We start from the raw sequence: 18,919 nt of genomic DNA, 5'->3' as shown, positions 1-18,919 counted from the left end.
CGTGGGCCACTCATGAAAACCAGATGTAATATAAGTACTAAAATATAGTTTTAAATCGAGTGTATGGCGTGGTGTGCACTGCTACACTGGGACTCTTGTGTGTGTGTAGGGAAGTATCGGCAGGTGCCAAGCTCTCCTTGAACAGGCAGTTCTACGATGAACGTTGGTCCAAACGTCGAGTGATCACCAGCCTGGACTGGTCTGCCCAGGTTTGTGGTGCTGTGTTAATACTTAGGTTGTCAAACAGTAACCGATAAACCAGTCACCGTTTTCAGGATGGATTAACGGTTCCAAATTTCAGGAGCCAGTAATCATTCCCAAGTGAAATTTTAGTAATGCACACACCAAGTGGCTCGCGTGAATATTAAAACGGCACAGCGGCAGGCCTAAGTCACGGCGTAGTATATTTGCCCTCGTTTATCACAAATCTTTTTTTGTGTCGAGGACAGATATACAGTCTCCAAATTGAATCTGATTGTGTTGTGTTATATGATCCCACAGTACCCCGAGTTGCTCGTTGCAACCTATAATAACAATGAAGATAGTCCCCATGAGCCTGATGGAGTGGCCTTGGTTTGGAACACAAAATTCAAGAAAACTACTCCTGAGTATGTCTTCCATTGCCAGGTGAGTGAAAAGTGTTGTCTGTGTAGATTGTAGTCCAAGCTACCTCACCAATGCCTTAAAACATTATTACTGCTATAGAGAGCACATTAGGCTGAAGTTGAAATCCAGCTGTCATCTCGGTTGGAGCACCCAGTGTTTACATCGCTGCACTTGATAGAATTTAGAGTGAATCAACCAGGGTTATTGATGACCCAGAACTCACTGATTGACTCCGATCACCACTCACCAGCAGTCGGTCAGTCACCTTATTACGCTTCCATTGCTACTACTATTGTTAATGTTCCCAAGTCTTCAATATGGGTGGAGGAATTAATGAGTGCAGAATTAACATTGAGAAATGCAATGTGCCTGTCTGTTTGAGTGCAGTCAGCTGTGATGTCTGCAAGCTTTGCTCGTTTTCATCCAAATCTGGTGGTTGGTGGCACCTACTCGGGTCAGATTGTGCTTTGGGACAATCGAAGCAATCGCATGACGCCTGTACAGAGGACCCCCCTGTCAGCAGCAGCACATACGGTAAGCCGTAAGACCGTTTTGAATCTAGGGTCTGGCACCTTTTCCACTTTAGACCAAACCTGGATATTTTTCTCATTCAGCCTAGGTCTATCAAATGAGAGCGTATACTGTAATACAGTTTAACAATACCACCAGATCACAATAAAAAATAATTTCTGCCACCCAAACACAGGTGGCAACCTTACTTGACCAATTTAACCCTTTCTCTCATTTCTATTTTCAGAATTGTTTTATTTTTTATATTTTTGCTTTTGTCATTTTCATGATGCTGGTCACCATTGCAATTCGGACAATCCCAGAGTGAATTGCGAGTTGTTTTTATGGACCTACCCACGTGTGTTGTGTCTGCTGCAGTCTAGTGACAACATGTGAAAAACACAAATATTGCACAAAAGGACTGATTGGTTGACTCGGCCAATCATCGCTTCTTCCAGGGTGGCTAAAACAACGACAACGTTGTGGAGAAGATCAATAGTGGAGATTTACCACCGCCATAGTAATGTGGAATTTCCACGATCATTAGTTCAGGGCTGTAAACGGGAGATAGGCACTGCCTCAGTGCTCGTTTGAGCAGAAAATTATTTTGATGTTTTCTCTGTTCTGCTAACTCTTGTTTTGTCCTTTGGCTGTCAGCACCCAGTGTATTGCGTGAATGTGGTGGGGACACAGAACGCGCACAATCTCATCAGCGTGTCCACAGACGGACGAATGTGTTCCTGGAGTCTGGACATGTTGTCCCAGCCACAGGTACTTCAAACATAGCCACGCATTTGTAACCCGTGCTCACGGTGTCTCATCCTTCTGGCCGTATACCTCGCCAAGAACAAAGGGTGGTTATTGTTAAGTGAATTTGTCAAATTTCGGCAGTACTCGTGCATTGTATTCTTGCTGCTGCTCGGCGTCCCTGTTACTCGTTCGCCACCACGCATACACGGAGCCTCCAGGTGATTTTGAAGAACCACAATGGTGCCCGTTTATTCACACTGACTCCCCATCACGTGGGAACACCAACATGCCAGCACACTAACACGCCGACTCACCAACACTTCGGCACACTGACACCCCAGCACACGTATACGCTAGCACACTAAGATACCAGCACATCAAGACGGCGACTCACAGGCACTCCGGCACACCAGCACACTGACACTCTGGCACAAGAACACGCCGACTCACCGATACACCACCACACTAACACATGGCACACTAACACATGGCACACTAACACATGGCACACTAACACATGGCACACTGACACTCCGGCAGACTGACACGCTGGCAGACTGACACGCTGGCACACCAGCAGGACCTGCAACGCAACCATCCCAGGCCCTGACTCGGCCCAGGCAGTAGAACACCTTCGCAAAGCGCTTCTTGTGCTCTGACGTGGCAGTCCCGAGACTACCGACTTGCATCTGGAGGAAGGGGCGGGGCATAATGTACCGCCCATCTGTCCTTGACCAATCATGGGCCAGGGTTACTCTTCTATTGGGCAATTCCAACACTCGTTACTGGCTGGCATCAATATACGCACAAGATATCATAACCATGACCACACCTGTTACACATATCCAGTTCTGTAACATATATTTTATGAATGTCTTTACTTTCGCCAAAGTGCACTATCAAACCACATTTATTTATTTTATTAAACAGTTGCTGAGCACAGGTACATCAAGCAGCCAAAACAAACAGCGCTATCAAAACTGTGATAAACAAGAGTTGACATACGTCTAGAATTGAGCAAGGTTATTATTCTTCTTGGTTCTTTCGGTAAAGTCACGTAGAAGGGAAGTAATAAAATAATAAAAATAAAACAATAGAATAATTCTCACGACGTTTCGGCCACAACGCAAGCAGCCGTCCTCAGGTGAAAACCAGGTCTGTCGAGGCTGCTTGTGTTGTGGCCGAAACGTCGTGAGAATTATTTTATTATGTTTTATTTTTATTATTTTATTACTTCCCTTCTACGTGACTTTACCGAAAGAACCAAGAAGATGAATCCCTGCAGTCACGAAAGCTTTAAATCGAAATTTAAGGTTATTATTATATGAGCTCGGTGAAAAGAGACGATGGGAGGGAATTCCAGAGTGGAGCAGTGCGAGGGAAGATGGAGAAAGAAAGAGAAGTGTTGTGACCTGCAGTGTTGTGAGTGAGTGGGTGAGTGAGTGGGTGAGTGAGTGGGTGAGTGAGTGGGTGAGTGAGTGTGTTGTTGTGACCTGCAGTGTTGTGAGTGAGTGGGTGAGTGAGTGGGTGAGTGAGTGGGTGAGTGAGTGGGTGAGTGAGTGTGTTGTTGTGACCTGCAGTGTTGTGAGTGAGTGGGTGAGTGAGTGTGTTGTTGTGACCTGCAGTGTTGTGAGTGAGTCTGTTGTTGTGACCTGCAGTGTTGTGAGTGAGTGGGTGAGTGAGTGTGTTGTTGTGACCTGCAGTGTTGTGAGTGAGTCTGTTGTTGTGACCTGCAGTGTTGTGAGTGAGTGGGTGAGTGAGTGTGTTGTTGTGACCTGCAGTGTTGTGAGTGACTGTTGTTGTGACCTGCAGTGTTGTGAGTGAGTGTTGTTGTGACCTGCAGTGTTGTGAGTGAGTGTTGTTGTGACCTGCAGTGTTGTGAGTGAGTCTGTTGTAGTGACCTGCAGTGTGGTGAGTGAGTGTTGTTGTGACCTGCAGTGTGGTGAGTGAGTGTTGTTGTGACCTGCAGTGTGGTGAGTGAGTCTGTTGTTGTGACCTGCAGTGTTGTGAGTGAGTGTGTTGTTGTGACCTGCAGTGTGGTGAGTGAGTGTTGTTGTGACCTGCAGTGTTGTGAGTGAGTCTGTTGTAGTGACCTGCAATGTTGGGAGTGAGTGGGTGAGTGAGTGTGTTGTTGTGACCTGCAGTGTTGTGAGTGAGTCTGTTGTTGTGACCTGCAGTGTTGTGAGTGAGTCTGTTGTTGTGACCTGCAGTGTGGTAATTCGGTGAGTAAGTAAAGGAATGAGGAAGGGAGTGGTGGGTGAGTGAGTGTGTGTTGTGACCTGCAGTGTGGTGGTGGTGGTAGTGGTTGAATACTGTGTGGTGGATGAGACGAAATAGTCTGTGTCTGGTAGATCATCCTCAACATGGGTGGCGGAATCAACGGATGGAGCTCACGGAACAGTAAACATGCGAGTAGCGATAGAAGAGTGATCATTCATGTCATTGTGGAGAATCTAAGTAACAAAATAAATAAACAGACAATGTGCCGCCACATTCACATATGTCTTCCTCCACACCTCTGCCTTTTTTTTATTTTGTGTTGTATAATTGTACGTCGAACTCGGACCCCCTAACAGAGAGGGTGCTTGCCAATAAACATATGGCAAGCCAGACTGCTGACATAAAATTCTCCCAGAAGAAAAGCTGTGTTGACTGATGGAATGTGTAAAAAAAATACGTGGAAGAACATACGCGAGAAGGAGGCATATCGTCTGCTGATTTGTGATTTTATTTATCTTCACAGCGACGCTAATGAGTTTTGCGTTCTGTGTGTTCGTACGTCTTGGCAACTGAGCACGTTTCCTCCATGTCGTCAAACAGGACAGCATGGAACTCGTGCACAAACAGTCCAAGTCGATCGCAGTCACCTGCATGACCTTTCCTGTCGGTGACGTCAATAACTTTGTGGTGGGCAGTGAAGAGGGTTCGGTATACACTGCCTGCAGGCATGGGAGGTGAGGTTACTGATTGTGAGTTTTATCTGTTTAAATACTTCACTCTAGAAAATCCCTTGGAATGAAATGTCTCGTTTGCACCGGTATACAAGCTGTCAATTGACATGCATAGGAAACATGCAGTTCACATCCACAAACACACGTACGTGGATACATTCGCACATACACAAAGGGAGTGTAATGGAATCTGGCATTTCCATGGTCACTGACTCAGGGCTGTAAACAGGAGATGAGCAGTGCCTCGATGCTCGCTCGAGCCGCACTGTTGTCGCTACACTCTGGCTTAAGAATGTATTTGCTACACTCTGGCTTAAGAATGTATTTGCTACACTCTGGCTTAAGAATGTATTTGGCAATGTGCATGTTCCAGCAAAGCAGGGATCAGTGAGGTGTTTGAAGGGCACCAGGGACCAGTGACTGGCATTCACAGCCACTCTGCTGCAGGACCCATTGACTTCTCTCACCTCTTTCTCACCTCTTCGTTTGACTGGACAATCAAGCTCTGGACCACGAAGGTCTGTTACCCGCCTACTCACTCTCCCACCCACTAAACTCACCCACTCATCAACTCACTCACTCACTCACCCACTTACCCACCCATTCACTTACCCATTAAAATACTCAGCCATTTACCCACCCATCAACTCAACCACTTGGTTACTTATCTATTCACTCACCTCCTAACTCTCGTTTGTTGTCCTTCCCCCGCACCTCCAATTAGCACGGTTGGCTACGTACAATGTGAAATAAGTTCAGCATACTGTACATACAACAACAAGAACAACTGCCGCTCCCCACTTAAATGGCGGTGACGTCACCACCGAGCTTGTGTCAAGTCAGGTGCACTGCAAGGCCACGTGAAGTGCCGAAAGCTCACTGACAGGAGGTCATGGGACAGACCCAGGTGCTATTGGTTATTGACTGAGGTGACTGGCAGATTTACCAGCTACAGTATGCGTTTTAATGTGCCAACTTTCAGCATTTTAACTACTCGGCGCTCAGCTCGTTGTTGTGAGCGTCTCTCCTCTGCCCTCCATTGTTGTTGGAGAGCGACTGCCTCCAACTGCCCAGTAAATAATGTGGTTGCCAGAGGACATCCCTGTTGCACAGCAAGATGATCAGAGAATGGCTCCTACTCCTGGCCATGTAGCTTTACCCGGGTCTGCCCACGGTGAAGGTGGTCTATGAGCAGAGAGTCAGGGACTCCGAAAGCACAAAGAACAACCCAGTGCCCTGGCCTATTGATGGTATCATAGGCCTTGACCAGGTCAATAAAGCAGAGATGTATATCCTGTTGGAATTCCTTGCACCTCTGCTCTCGCAGATGGACAAAGAATATGGCATTTGTGCAGGAACACCCTGGCTTGAGACCACATTGAAGCTCCGAAAGTTACTCCTCAGCATGCCTGGCAAGAAGTTAAATAATCTTTGCCAGGACCTTTCCCAGCACACTGAGGAGGGAGATACCCGTTAGTTGTTACAATCTGCGCAGGTCCCCCTTAAAGAGGGGGACTACTAGGGCGTCATTTAAATCATGCAGAAGTTGTCCTGTGGTCCATACAGTTGTGATGATGTCATGTAGGGCAGTCTGCACACAGACACCACCCTCCCTCAGCAGTTTCCTTGGGAGTTCATCCTCTGCCCGGCATTTTTCATGGTCTCAGACTCTGGATCACTGCTCGTACTTGAACAACAGATTGCACTTCAGCCAGCCACTCACAAGGGGTGGTTACATCAGCCAATATTTGAGGCACCACAGCTCCAGCAGGGGCATCCTCACCTTGCTTCATGATGTTATTTGGGCTGAGGGAAATCCCCTCCCCAAGACATCATAGAAATACTCTGCAAACCTGCAGATCTGTTCCTGGGGGTCGGAGATCGGATCACCGTTATTTGCCTTATGGATGGTGATAGATAAAGCGCTACAAGTTATTTTCTGATGGGATTAAACAGTGATTGCAGACTACTGAGGCAGATTCCATCTCCTCGGCACTCATTCTTGCAGTGCCGCACTGCTCTCCGAACCTCTGAGCCTCCTTATTCTCCAACGTTGGATGTTGTAGACGACGGGAGTGGGTCTGTCATTTTCTCTCAGCCAGCTGGAAACACCTCTTTCAGCCAGGGTCTCTGGGGAGGTCTGGGGTGGATATCCTATGCAGTCATTGCAGCTGCATGAGCCGCAATCCTGATACTCACCCATTTTCCCTCAGCATCAGGAGGGCGGAGAGATGTCAACTCCAGCTGCAAGCGATGTTGAAATTCCTAACTTGCAACTCGTCAGCTAGTTGAGACCATTCTATTGTGTATTTGAATGGGGTCAGAGGTGGGCACCCACCTCCAGAGTGGAAGAATGGCAGGTGCGTCTTGCAGATGACAAGTCAATGGTCAGTGGACAGATCAGCTCCACAGAAGGTCCTGGTGTTAAGGACATGGGCCCACATCTGCTGTTCCATCAATATATAGTCCAGCATATGTTCTAGTTTGGATGCGGCATGCATCTATTATGTGTGGATGCGCCAGTATCGGAAAAGCATGTTGGTAATGACATGCCCATGGGTTGCACAGAAGTGTAGCTGCCGCCTACCGTCATTACTTTTAATCACTCTGCTCCAGGTGTCTGCGTCATGACCCACTCGGGCATTAAAGTCACCCAACAGGATCACTATCCCGAAGGGTCACTTTAGCTCGCACCTAAAGGTGCATTGAAAATGTTGTATACTCCTACTGATACTCCTGCTGTTATGGAGTGACTCATGCAGCCAGCTATGGCTGCAAAGTTTCAAATCTAGAATTAGTACATGAGAATAGGTTTTCCCCTTTTCTCTGGTAACAAAACAGGTGTTAAGATGTTAAAACACCAAACTGAAACCTTTTACAAGGAATCATGTCTGCATTAACCACAATACTTGTGGTCACAATGAAAACAAACAAAACATACTCTGATAATATATACATTGTCTTTGAAACTGATTGATTCACATCAGAGACAGCCTTCTTTGGAGCCTCGTCTCAAAAGGTGTTCGACCAGAGGACGCCAAAAGGCGTACATGTTATGTATATCGTTTATTGTAAAATTTTAATCACAGTTCCTATGATCACTGTTACATTGCTTTTATAGCTTTATTTTGGTGATTTTGAAAAGTTTTGGTTTAGCCATATTTGTTTGTTGTAATACAGAGTTAGACTGATAACTTTAATCTAAATTGTCTTATGGTTGTTATTGTTTGACTTGCATCCCACTGGGATGTTTGCGCACAGCATTGATATATGGTGCTTTTTCTGGAAGACTTTGCTGTTTTTTCCTGGATTTTTCTGTTTGCGCATAGTCACTTTAAGATGTTTCTTGTTCATGTTTTTGTTTGTTGTGGTTGCACCCGATTCAAGAGCCGAATGGCTCACAGGGCTATCTCCATTAATATAAAAGGCATAGTTGTGATTATGTGTGTCTGTTCAAAATGTTTAGCGTACTTCCCGACATGCAACAAACTTGAAATTTGCCATGTGGGTACTTTCCAGACTGTACACCATGCAAAAATTGAACAAATACACTTGTTTTGGGGGGGAGGGGGCTCAATAATGCATATATTTTTTGCACGGCAAGTGAGCTGTGACGTCAAATCTGTCATGTGACTCGCGCATGTAGAAGCGTAACGCATGTGTATAGCGCGCTGCGCTACGAACCCGGCAACTCGAGTTTGATTCCCGCTCACGGCCACCACTGGTGACGATTATTTTAACTGGTCCTGGGCCTCCCCTAGGTCGACTCAGCCTCAAACAACTAACTGGTGTGGTGTGTGAACATCGCTACTGGGGAGACAAAGGCGGCCGGGGTGAATCCAAGTCCCGGGCGAAGCTGGGTAGTCAAGCTAGTACCAAATAAATGAAACTGAAAAACTTAAACTCACCGACTCACACTCATTCACCCACCCAGTTGCGCACCCACTCTCTCACTGACCCACTTACCCACACAGTTATCCACTCACTCACTTACTCACCCACTCTTTTATCGCTACTACCATGGTTACTGTTCCCGTGAACGTCACTTGTTGAGTCCTCCAGTCCCAGGGGCTTTCTAAGAATGAGCACAGAAAGTAAGAGCACCTGTCTCAAACATGGAGAATGTTCAGATCTTAGTATTTTGTGCTTTTCTCTGCTGCAGAACAACAAGCCACTCTATTCTTTTGAGGACAACTCGGACTACGTGTACGACGTGATGTGGTCTCCGGTCCACCCGTCGCTCTTTGCGTCTGTAGATGGAATGGGGCGGCTCGATCTGTGGAACCTGAACAGTGACACGGAGGTGAGGACGAGATTACTCAACTAGAACTAAACTATTTTTTTTATTTTAACAGTTAAGGGCCACTGAGCTACATAGCTCTTTTTCAGAAGTGACCTGGCCACAAATGATAGCTCAACGAAGTGGCTTATCATGTGGAAATTTATTTTTAAAAAACAACTAGTTGAAACACATGTTGATTCTAAATGTGGAGGGAAAACCGGAGAACCTGAAGAAAATTCCACATGACCAAATATACAGGTGTCAGGGTCGGGATCGAATCCACGACCTCCTGCATACCAGGCAAGGTAGTTAACATCTCGCCACTATGGCACCCAAGTGCATACCCAGGTGGAGTGAGCCAAGCTTTTAGTGTAATTATACATTTCTCAAAAAGGTACCCGTTGCAGCCTTGGGGGAAAAAAATGTGGTCGGGCCTGGTGCTGGCCACTCCATCCCCTTGTGTGCCGTGCCTGCCTTCATAGGTGCTCACTCATGACACTTGCCCCAACAGCCTGTTAAGGCAATACGGGGTATCTTTGTCTTTGTAATGTTATATGAATACATACAAATCCACCCTGTAAAACTTGTCAGTTTTTGTTCCACGTTATTTGTTAAAACAACAAATACAACAATTGATATTCACGCGATCTAACCCAAAAACCTCTGTTATGGATGATATTAGTATTGAAAGCCTACGCGTTAAACGTATTGACATATGTAGTAAACCCCAGCTAGCTGGACCCCCAGCTCGTCATTTAGCCAAACCAGTTCAGCTAAATTCACTCCCAGAAGGTCATGTGGCTCATGGGATGTGTAAAACATACTTTTATGAGGAGGGACAGATGTCAGATAGAGCCTTGTTGTTAACTTATTTATTTTCAACTCTAGTTGGAAATTATTACAATGTGATCCTTATCCAACAACTCATGCACATCTTCCATAGCCTAAATGCGTGTGGTTTATTGCAGGTTCCTGCCGCTAGCGTTACGATTGATGGCTGCCCAGCTCTGAACCGCGTCCGTTGGACTCACTCTGGTCGTGAGTTGGCGGTGGGTGACTCTGAAGGCCACTTGTGGATTTACGAAATAGGCGAGGTAAGAATGTGGAAGTCATGGTGTATTCTCGAGCACATAGTTTATTTATATTATTAATGAAAATATGTCACTGAGATTATTCCTTGAGATATAACATCTTGTTTGCAATTGTGTCCAGGGTGTCAGTTGACATGCACACAGCAAACACGCAATGACACAGAAAAATACACTCTCACACACACATAGACACTCAAATATAAACAGACAAAGATCCCTCATAGAGCTTTTAACAGGCTGTTTGGGCAAGTGCCGTTAGCGAGCACCTATGAAGGCCAACATGGCACATGGGGGTGAGTGGCCAGCACCACACCCAGCCGCCTTTTTCTCCCCGATGCTGAAGTTTACTCACCACACCAGGTAAGGCCAAGTCAACCTAGGGGAAGCCCAAGATAAATTCAGATAGTCATCACCGATATTGGCTCTGAGCGGATATCAAATATGGGTCGCTTGGTTCATAAAGCGTGTTCTAATGTATATATGTATGCTGAACTTCTTTCGTACCATACATAGCTAACCGTGCTAATCGGAGGTGCAGGTGAAGGACAACCGACCACTACGTAACTGCTCCCCATGTCCGAAGCCTCACCTATTGTCATGCAGCATCCCTCGTCATTCCCTCGTCATTCCCTCGTCATTCCCTCGTCATTCCCTCGTCATTCCCTCGTCATTCCCTCGTCATTCCCTCGTCATTCACGAGGGACATGTTCCAGAGATGCTCGTGAATATCACGGTTTTTAATGACTTACCTTAAATGAATCCATGAATACATGAAAATTATAATAACACCAAAAAACAAAGTAAATAAATATATAAAAGTATTAAACAATAGTTTATAAATGAACCTACCTTAAATAAAGATGACGCTGCACAGTATAATGATGCCAGAACGATGATGCTGACAACGATGATTAAGGTGATCGTTGCAATGCCCCTACTCTCTCATCATCACTTTAGCTCATCACTTTCTTTTCTCTCGCGCTCTCTCTCTCGATACAGTTGTGTAGAGGCCCAGATGAGATTCGCAGATAGCCATAATCGCAGATAGCAAGTTCGTGAACAACGTGGGAATACTTAATATGAAATATTGTTATTTTATTTTATCGTGTTGATTTTTGTCATTTGTGCACCACTGCTAACGCAGTATCACCGAATAATTGGATTTTACTCGAAGACTTTTCTTGAATTAAGCCAATGTTGCTGAAAAAATCCCAGAAGCCCATGTGGCTGATGGGATGTATGACACAAATCTATACTTTTGTTTGTTTTATGTTGAGAGACAGATATGGAAACGAGGCATATTGTTTGCTTATGTATTGTGTTATTTCACTTGATGGTTTTGTCTATTGTCCTTTGCAGCAATTGGCACTGCCACGCAACGATGAGTGGACGTCCTTCGCTAGGACTCTTGTGGAAATCCGAGCCAACAGGGCAGATGCTGAAGAGGAATCGTCCCGTATCTAAGATCCAGCTTTTCCAGCGTGCCGGTGTTCCCAAGGCATAGCAGCTGCTTGTAGCTGATAACTGTATATGTGGGTTATACTCCGTGCAGAGTTAGTGAAGACGTGCTTCTGCCACAGCTGCTGTCTGCTACAGAACTTGCCTTATGACTCAAAATAACAATACATGCCTATCCCTCCACATAAAAATATGAAAGTATGTTTTAGACATCCCATCAGCAACACAGCTTACTGGGAGTGAATTCATGGAAACTCTATTTCGGTTTTTGACAGTCGGCGTCTCATCAGTAGTTCGGCTTGCTTGAACAAATGGTGGTGACCTTCTGTATTTTACATATGGATCCTAGTTTGATACAAAACTTTATAATGCATAACACAAAACCATCATAAGTGTCGTTGAGGAGAATATTATGACATCTATATATATGTCTTGCCTGTACACATCTGGAAGTTCACCGGTATTGATTGAAGTAAGCCATAACTACTGATTAGACGATGCATATTGAAACCGGTCCAGAATTTTCTGGTGTTAAACCAATGTTGCTTTTTTTATCCCAAAAGGCTGCGTGCCTGATGAGATATTTAAAACAATATTAGTATTTTATGTGCAGGAACAATAATGTGAAATGAGGCGCATTGTCTGCTTATTTATTTTGTTACTTATAATCTCCAATGACACTAATCATGTTGTCATAAGCAGCATTCTAACCAGTAGTATTTACTGTATGGCTTTTCTTTCGCTTTGGATGTTAGCATTACGATGCATTTAGGGATTCTATACTAATATATTAAAAGTCAACACAACACTGAAAAATAAGTTTTGCATGAATGCCATTATTTAACAATACACTGCAACCTCTGCTGAAATTGATGTTTAAACTGCTACACTACATTGTGTTATTATACACAGGGGTCAGCAACCTGCGGCTCCGAAGCCGCATGCGGCTCTTTAATGACTGCTTTGTGACGTTCTTTATTAACGACTGTCTCTTATTCACTTGCATTGCGGCTCTTGAAATATTGAGTTTATTACAGAATTCGAAAACAATGGCTCTTGTTATTTTGGTTACTGACCCCTGTTATACACCCTTATATGCTGCCTGTAAAGATGAAATAGACCTATAGAACATTACTTATCTAATGAATGGGGATATTATGGTAATTGGAATGCTATCTGTATTTATGTAATATTCTAACTTATTCGTATTTATTGATAAATATGGTTTTCAGAATTAAGTTTATTCATTACCGTAAGTGACTATTGCATTTATTTTTAAACAATCGAGCACAGGCCCAAATGCCCAATACGTCAAGCAGCCAGCAATACACAAATTTGAGTTGTAGATCAGAGTAAACGTGTTTCCTGAATTGAGCTTGAGAGGGAATTCCAGAGTGGAACAGTGAGATGAAATAGAAGTGTTGTGACCTGCAGAATGGTGAGTGTCTGGGTGAGTGTGGAAGCGGTAGTGTAGCGGTTAGCGCGCTGTGCTATGAACCTGGCGACCCGGGTTCGATTCCCGCTCACGGCCAACACCAGTGACGATTATCTGAACCGGTCCTGGGCCTCCCCTAGGTCGACTCAGCCTAAAATGAGTAGCTGGTGTGATGTGTAAACATCGCCACTAGGGAGACAAAGGCGGCTAGGCTTGGTTCTGGCCACCCACCCCCTCGTGTGTGCCGTGCCGGCCTTTATAGGTGCTCACTAACAGCACTTGCCTCTACAGTCTGTCAAGGATATACGGGGGGATCTTTGTCTTTATGGGAGAGTGGGTTGGTGGAACACAGTATGGATGAACAAATGCATAGGTGAGTGGGTTGCTTAGAGTTATTAAGTGGGTAGGTGAGGAAATGTGAATGTGGTGAGTGGGTGTGTGAATGAGGGGGTGGGTGAGTTTTAAGTTGTGACCTGTAGTTACAAATTACCACGCACATCACCCAACATTCTTATTAGGTATTCCTCAGTTGTATGGGTTTATATTGTTGCCATTTGATTTTATTTCAGCAACAAAACAATATGTGTCAGTGTACAAGAAAATTGGATGTTGGTGTGTAAGAAAAACACGATCAACTCAACAAAACAGAATAAAGAAAGGTCCAAAACGTAAAGCGACCAGCAATAAATGACACGATCGAAGTTGTGATGTTTATGTCCAATGGTGAGTTTATTTAGTAGCTATGTTTTGTGTGTACAATCTTATATTTATATAGGGTTGGCTGAGCTACTAAACAAGGTGAAGAGAAGGAGCTCTACTGAGGAGAGAGACTGAGGGAAAAGGTTCCAAGAGGGACAATGCAAAACGAGGCAGGGGTTTCTGGTTAGAGGTGGGGTCGAGGTGCTGTGGATCTGCTAGAAAAAGGGGCCCGGTGCTGCTGGGACTGGCCAACATGATCACCTGTATAATGGAGGTTTTTGGGTTAGATCGCGTAACCCAAAAACCTCTATTATGGATGATATTGGTCGCCAAAGCCTACGTGTTAATATGATCACCTGTATGTATTGCTTATAAGGAATGTTGGTCATCGTGAATCCGCCCCATCACAACCCCCACCGCTGCCCACTCACTTTCTCACTCAAATTAACTGTGATTCATTTGAGCGATTTAGGGGTGGGCCCTAAAGTGACATGAGGCCTAAAGAGGGAGTGGGTAGGACATAGACATGAAGGGGTAGGGGTCGTACAGATAAAGGGCATGGCCTAGACAGGAGGGGTGGAGGCTAAAAAGGCAGCCCAAATGAGGGGCCAGGTTTAATTCGAGGTTTCTTTGGACTTCCTCTTTAGGCCCCACGCCTTCCTCGTAGAGGAGATCTTCACCCATGAACCTCCCTGTTTTGAGGTAATTTAGCACAGGATCAAATAAGTGCAGCAGGCAGAAAACGTTTAATTCTGCAGATGTGACCACAAGCCTAGTCCTATTATCGTTCCCTGTCTAGGTGCACTGCTTGTGCTAAAATATACCCTAGAAACTGTTCCTGCCAGGTTAGTTACTGTGTACAAAATAGGGCGCTGCGGTGGCGAGATGTTAACGACCGCTCTGTTATTGTGTTCCTTGTAAAGCAGCAGCTGTAGTTGATCATTTATCCATAAGAGGGCATAACGTGACTTGTATAAAACTGATAGTGCACATAAATCCATCACAACCCCATAACCCTGACCCTTACCTGTAAATACCTGAACGCTGTAGCTCTAACCTATAGCCCTAACCCTATAGCTCTTACGTATGTATGTTGAATTATCGCACCATACATAACCAACCGTGCTAATCAGAGGTGACCATATACAGCCCTGAACCTAACCTGTAATGCACATATAGCCAACTCAACTCTATAGCCCTTATCCTATAATCCTAACCCCCCATCCACAACCCAAACCTTAACCCCTGGCTCTAACCCTAAACTCGAACCATAACCCCTAATTAGGGCTACATGAGTCCCAATTACATTTTCGGAAGTCCTAATTCCATAGCGTTGGAATTCAGGCTCCAGAATGTGGCATTCAGATTCCCAGAAGTAGAATTGGGACTCCTGAGTGTGGTCTTGGGACTCCCTGCAATGGAATATTAGGCTCCTTAAGTTTGCAAGTGAGATGCCTCAAAAAGCACCTCCGATTATAACACTGTAACAATAAATATTTGTTTTTGTTCCTGGGTAGTGTTATTTTCTAATTGCTTATGCCTCAAACGTACAGAAAATGGCTATTATTCCCCACAAACTTTGCTTTTGTGACCAGGACAGTGATATTTTGAAATGTACCTATTTTTAATGAGAAAACGTGTGCATTTGTGTCATTCCTTCACATAGAGTCATGGTCACAAAAGCAACGTTTATGGGGAATAATAGCCATTTTCTATACTTTTCAGGCATAAACAATTAGAAAATAACACTTACTACCCAGGAACAAAAATCGTGTTACATAGTGAATTATCAGAGTTGGCTACGTACGGTGCAAAAGGAGTTCAACATACAAACAACATGCTATGTAAAAATATGTTCAAGGACGCCCCGGACCGACACCGGAACACCCCCGGACCACCGTACCCACAGGACCCATCCCGGACCTTGTCCGGAAGTACGCCGGACCCCCGACGGATCCTCTAAGGATCCACCCTGGACTCTATACCCATCCCGGACCGCCCCACCTGGACACCCAGAACCCCCCCTCCCTGGGGCCTACCCAAGACATCGCCGGACCCCTTCTCCCCTAAACCCGCGGACCCACCCCAGCACAACCCGGACCCTCCCCTAACACCAAAATCGTTATCGTGAGCCCGGCTTTCCAGCTTTAAAAAAAATACGTCTTCTATAATTGTACAGAACCGAGAGGTGACAACGGCTTGGGGAACCCTTTATCCAGCAGTCTATAGATCATGACTGCCAATGGTGAGCGTACAGGTGCGAGTGACACGTTCAGGTTGAGTGATGTTATTGCTTTTATGTTGGCTCAGGGAAAAAGCGAACGGCTCTGTCGGAAGGATGCGAGTTCAAACCTTGGCTGTTACATCAGATTAAACGAATCAATGCGAGGCTGCACCGCCACTTGGTGGTCACATCTCGATCTTGACTTAAAGCTTTCGTGACTGCAGGAATTCATATTTTTGGGGTCTTTCGGTAAAGCCACATAGATAGAAAAAAATAACAAAAATTTTAATCACGATCACAACACAGGTAATCATCTTCACCTGAAGACAATTGCTTGTGTTGCGATCGAAACGTCGTGATTTTAACTTTTGTTATTTTTTCTATTTACGTGGCTTTACCGAAAGACCCAAAGAATATGGTCATATCTAGCTTATACACGTATGTGTGTAACAATGAAGATACAAGTACGATTACAACCATACTATTTTGTTCTTTCATTAAAGTCACGTAGGTAGAAAAATAAAATAAAATATAAAATAATATATCACGACGTTTCGATCGCAATGCAAGCGATTGTCCTCAGGCGGAAAAAATAATCCAGCAGTGGAACTGCTGAACCAGGAAGAAACACAGCGAGTGAGCTGTTACAACAAGAGGTTATATATGTTGGCCAAGGGCAAGCAGGCGGTGTCCGAGCTGGAAAGGAATTCCATCCCCGCACGCAAGCACGTCAGTTGTGTTAATGGGAGAGATTAGGGAGATTAGCAAGTTAATGTCACGTCTATGTGTAACACAAGCTGCAGCGCTGCCAACTGCGCTGTGAGGAGCAAGCGCGTCAACGCAAGAGAACCACCGCAACGGTGGTCACGCCAGGGAGACACTCAGCCATCACACAGCCAGAACCATCGATACATCGAGGCTAAGGGAGCAGAGGTGGCCATGTTAGTGAGACCCCAGCCTGTTAATGCAGAGGCACCCAACAGGGAAATGCAACTTAGAGAGTCGGAGATAACAGCCAAACGGCAGGAAGGATGGAAGCACCACAGCAAGTTACGACTTTGCTTGGTTAATAACGTCCTTCCAATGATTGCTCAGCTTATACCCATCTTCTCGGTTGCAATTGTCTCTGTGTTTATATATCTGGATGGCTTCATGGACAAATATTTGATGGTAGCCCGACGGTTTGCAGAGTACCTTGGTCTCGGGAAAAAAAAACAATATCGTGCGAGCCCACTGCATTATAACAATGATCAGCCACGGCAGAGATATTGGTTCTCCCGTGTTTCAAATCTGCCTTGTATTCGCGAACACGGTCTGAGACGTGTCGTTTCGTTTCCCCAATGTAACTGCTACCGCAGACACAACTTAGTTTGTAGACACCAGGGTATTGCATGTCTGAAATGACATCCTTCACAGATGGGATCAAATCACGAATTTTGTGTACTGTATTGAATCGGACCTGGATCTTGTGTTTGTTTAAGATTTGGGAAATATTTTTGGTAACACCTGCTATGTATGGCAAGGTGATGGTTTTGATTGGGTCCTCAGATGGTTTTCTCCCCATGGTTGGGGATACAGCTTTGCGGATTGTGTGGTCTGAGTATCCATTCATCTTGAGGGCTTGATGTATGTGCTCCAGTTCACTGGCTAGGTGGCTCTGGTCAGAGATACAGTGGGCCCTATGGGGTAGTGTTTTGATGAGAGAATGCTTCTGGGCTGGATGGTGGTGGGAATCAGGCTTTAGATAGGAATCCGTGTGGGTGGCTTTCCTGTAGATGGAATGTCCCAACGAGCCATCAGGCCTCTTCTCAATCAAAACATCCAGGAATGGTAGCTTGCCAACATTTTCCACTTCCATGGTGAATTTGATGGATGGGTGTATGGAATTGATGTGGTTGAAAAATTGGTTCAGTGCTGGCTGGCCATGTGGGCAGATGAATAAAGTGTCATCTACGTATTTCTTCCACAGGGAAGGACGTAGGGTGGATGTCAGGATGGCATCTGTTTCAAATTTCTCCATGAAAACATTCGCTACCACTGGTGATAAGGGAGAACCCATAGGGGTACCTTCATTTTGTTTGTAGAATGTACCATTCCAGATTAAGTAAGTGCTGGTAAGGGCAGTGCCTCACTAAAGTTGGTACATCAGGATTCAGTCACTGTTGGACCAAGCCTTCAATGATTGCTATGGTGTCAGGTACAGGCACCTTGGTGAACAGAGAGACTACATCAAAACTGACAAGCAAATCATCTGGAGACAGTGAAATGTCCTTGATTAGAGAAACCAAGTGAGCTGAGTTGAGTACTGCTGAGGTGGTCTTGTCCGTGAATGGAAGCAGGTTCTCAGACAGAAATCGGGCCAGTTTGTAGGTAGGTGAGTTGATGGTGGATACGATAGGACGGAGTGGAGTACGTTCTTTATGGATTTTTGGAAGGCCATAAAATCTGGGTGGTCTAGCAGCCAAAGGTTTTAGAGAGAGCTGCTTAGTCGGTTTGATTAGTGATATTGTTGTTTTTTGAAGCCAGGCGGTTGGTGGGATCTTTGTTGATTTTGGTATAACGGCCATCATTAAGAAGGTCCTGGATTTTGTTGTTGTATGTGGTTTTATCCATGATGACTGTGGCATTGCCCTTGTCGGCTGAGAGGATGACAATGTTATCTCTATTTTTCAATTCGGCGAGTTCAGAGCGCTCGTCCCTGCTGATGTTACGAATGGGTTTCTTGGCGTTCATTGAGGATGGCGGCGGTTTCAGATCTTGCCATTGGCTAGTGTCAGAGCCAGATTCACACACGGAGGGGGCGTGGCCTCACGGAGGGGGCGTGGCCGAATTGAGGGGGGGGGTGTCTGACACGCCCCCCTCAGTGAGGCAGTGAGGCAGATGTGATAGCTGCCTCCCCTGGTGCTTTTTCAT

The 18,919-nt window shown here is 45.2% G+C and overlaps 1 protein-coding gene across 2 annotated transcripts in view; it reads left to right on the top strand.

Moving 5' to 3' along the window:
• Nucleotides 1–13,791, top strand: part of LOC144724407 (cytoplasmic dynein 1 intermediate chain 1-like) — a 39,996-nt gene extending 26,205 nt beyond the window's left edge. For both annotated transcript variants that reach the window (XM_078603516.1, XM_078603507.1), the window contains 9 exons: nt 110–209; nt 502–627; nt 994–1,140; nt 1,774–1,887; nt 4,687–4,820; nt 5,191–5,335; nt 8,980–9,120; nt 10,068–10,193; nt 11,550–13,791. In XM_078603516.1, coding sequence (XP_078459642.1) covers nt 110–209; nt 502–627; nt 994–1,140; nt 1,774–1,887; nt 4,687–4,820; nt 5,191–5,335; nt 8,980–9,120; nt 10,068–10,193; nt 11,550–11,654 — 1,138 coding nt within the window. In that variant the 3' untranslated portion in view covers nt 11,655–13,791. The remainder of the gene's footprint in view (nt 1–109; nt 210–501; nt 628–993; nt 1,141–1,773; nt 1,888–4,686; nt 4,821–5,190; nt 5,336–8,979; nt 9,121–10,067; nt 10,194–11,549) is intronic.
• The last annotated feature ends 5,128 nt before the right edge of the window (nt 13,792–18,919 follow it).

The sequence above is a fragment of the Lampetra planeri genome, chromosome 2, assembly GCF_965212315.1.
Source record: "Lampetra planeri chromosome 2, kcLamPlan1.2.h2, whole genome shotgun sequence".
Classification (NCBI taxonomy): domain Eukaryota; kingdom Metazoa; phylum Chordata; class Hyperoartia; order Petromyzontiformes; family Petromyzontidae; genus Lampetra; species Lampetra planeri.
Note: the sequence above shows the minus strand (reverse complement) of the source record. Positions and strands in the feature narration are given on the sequence as shown.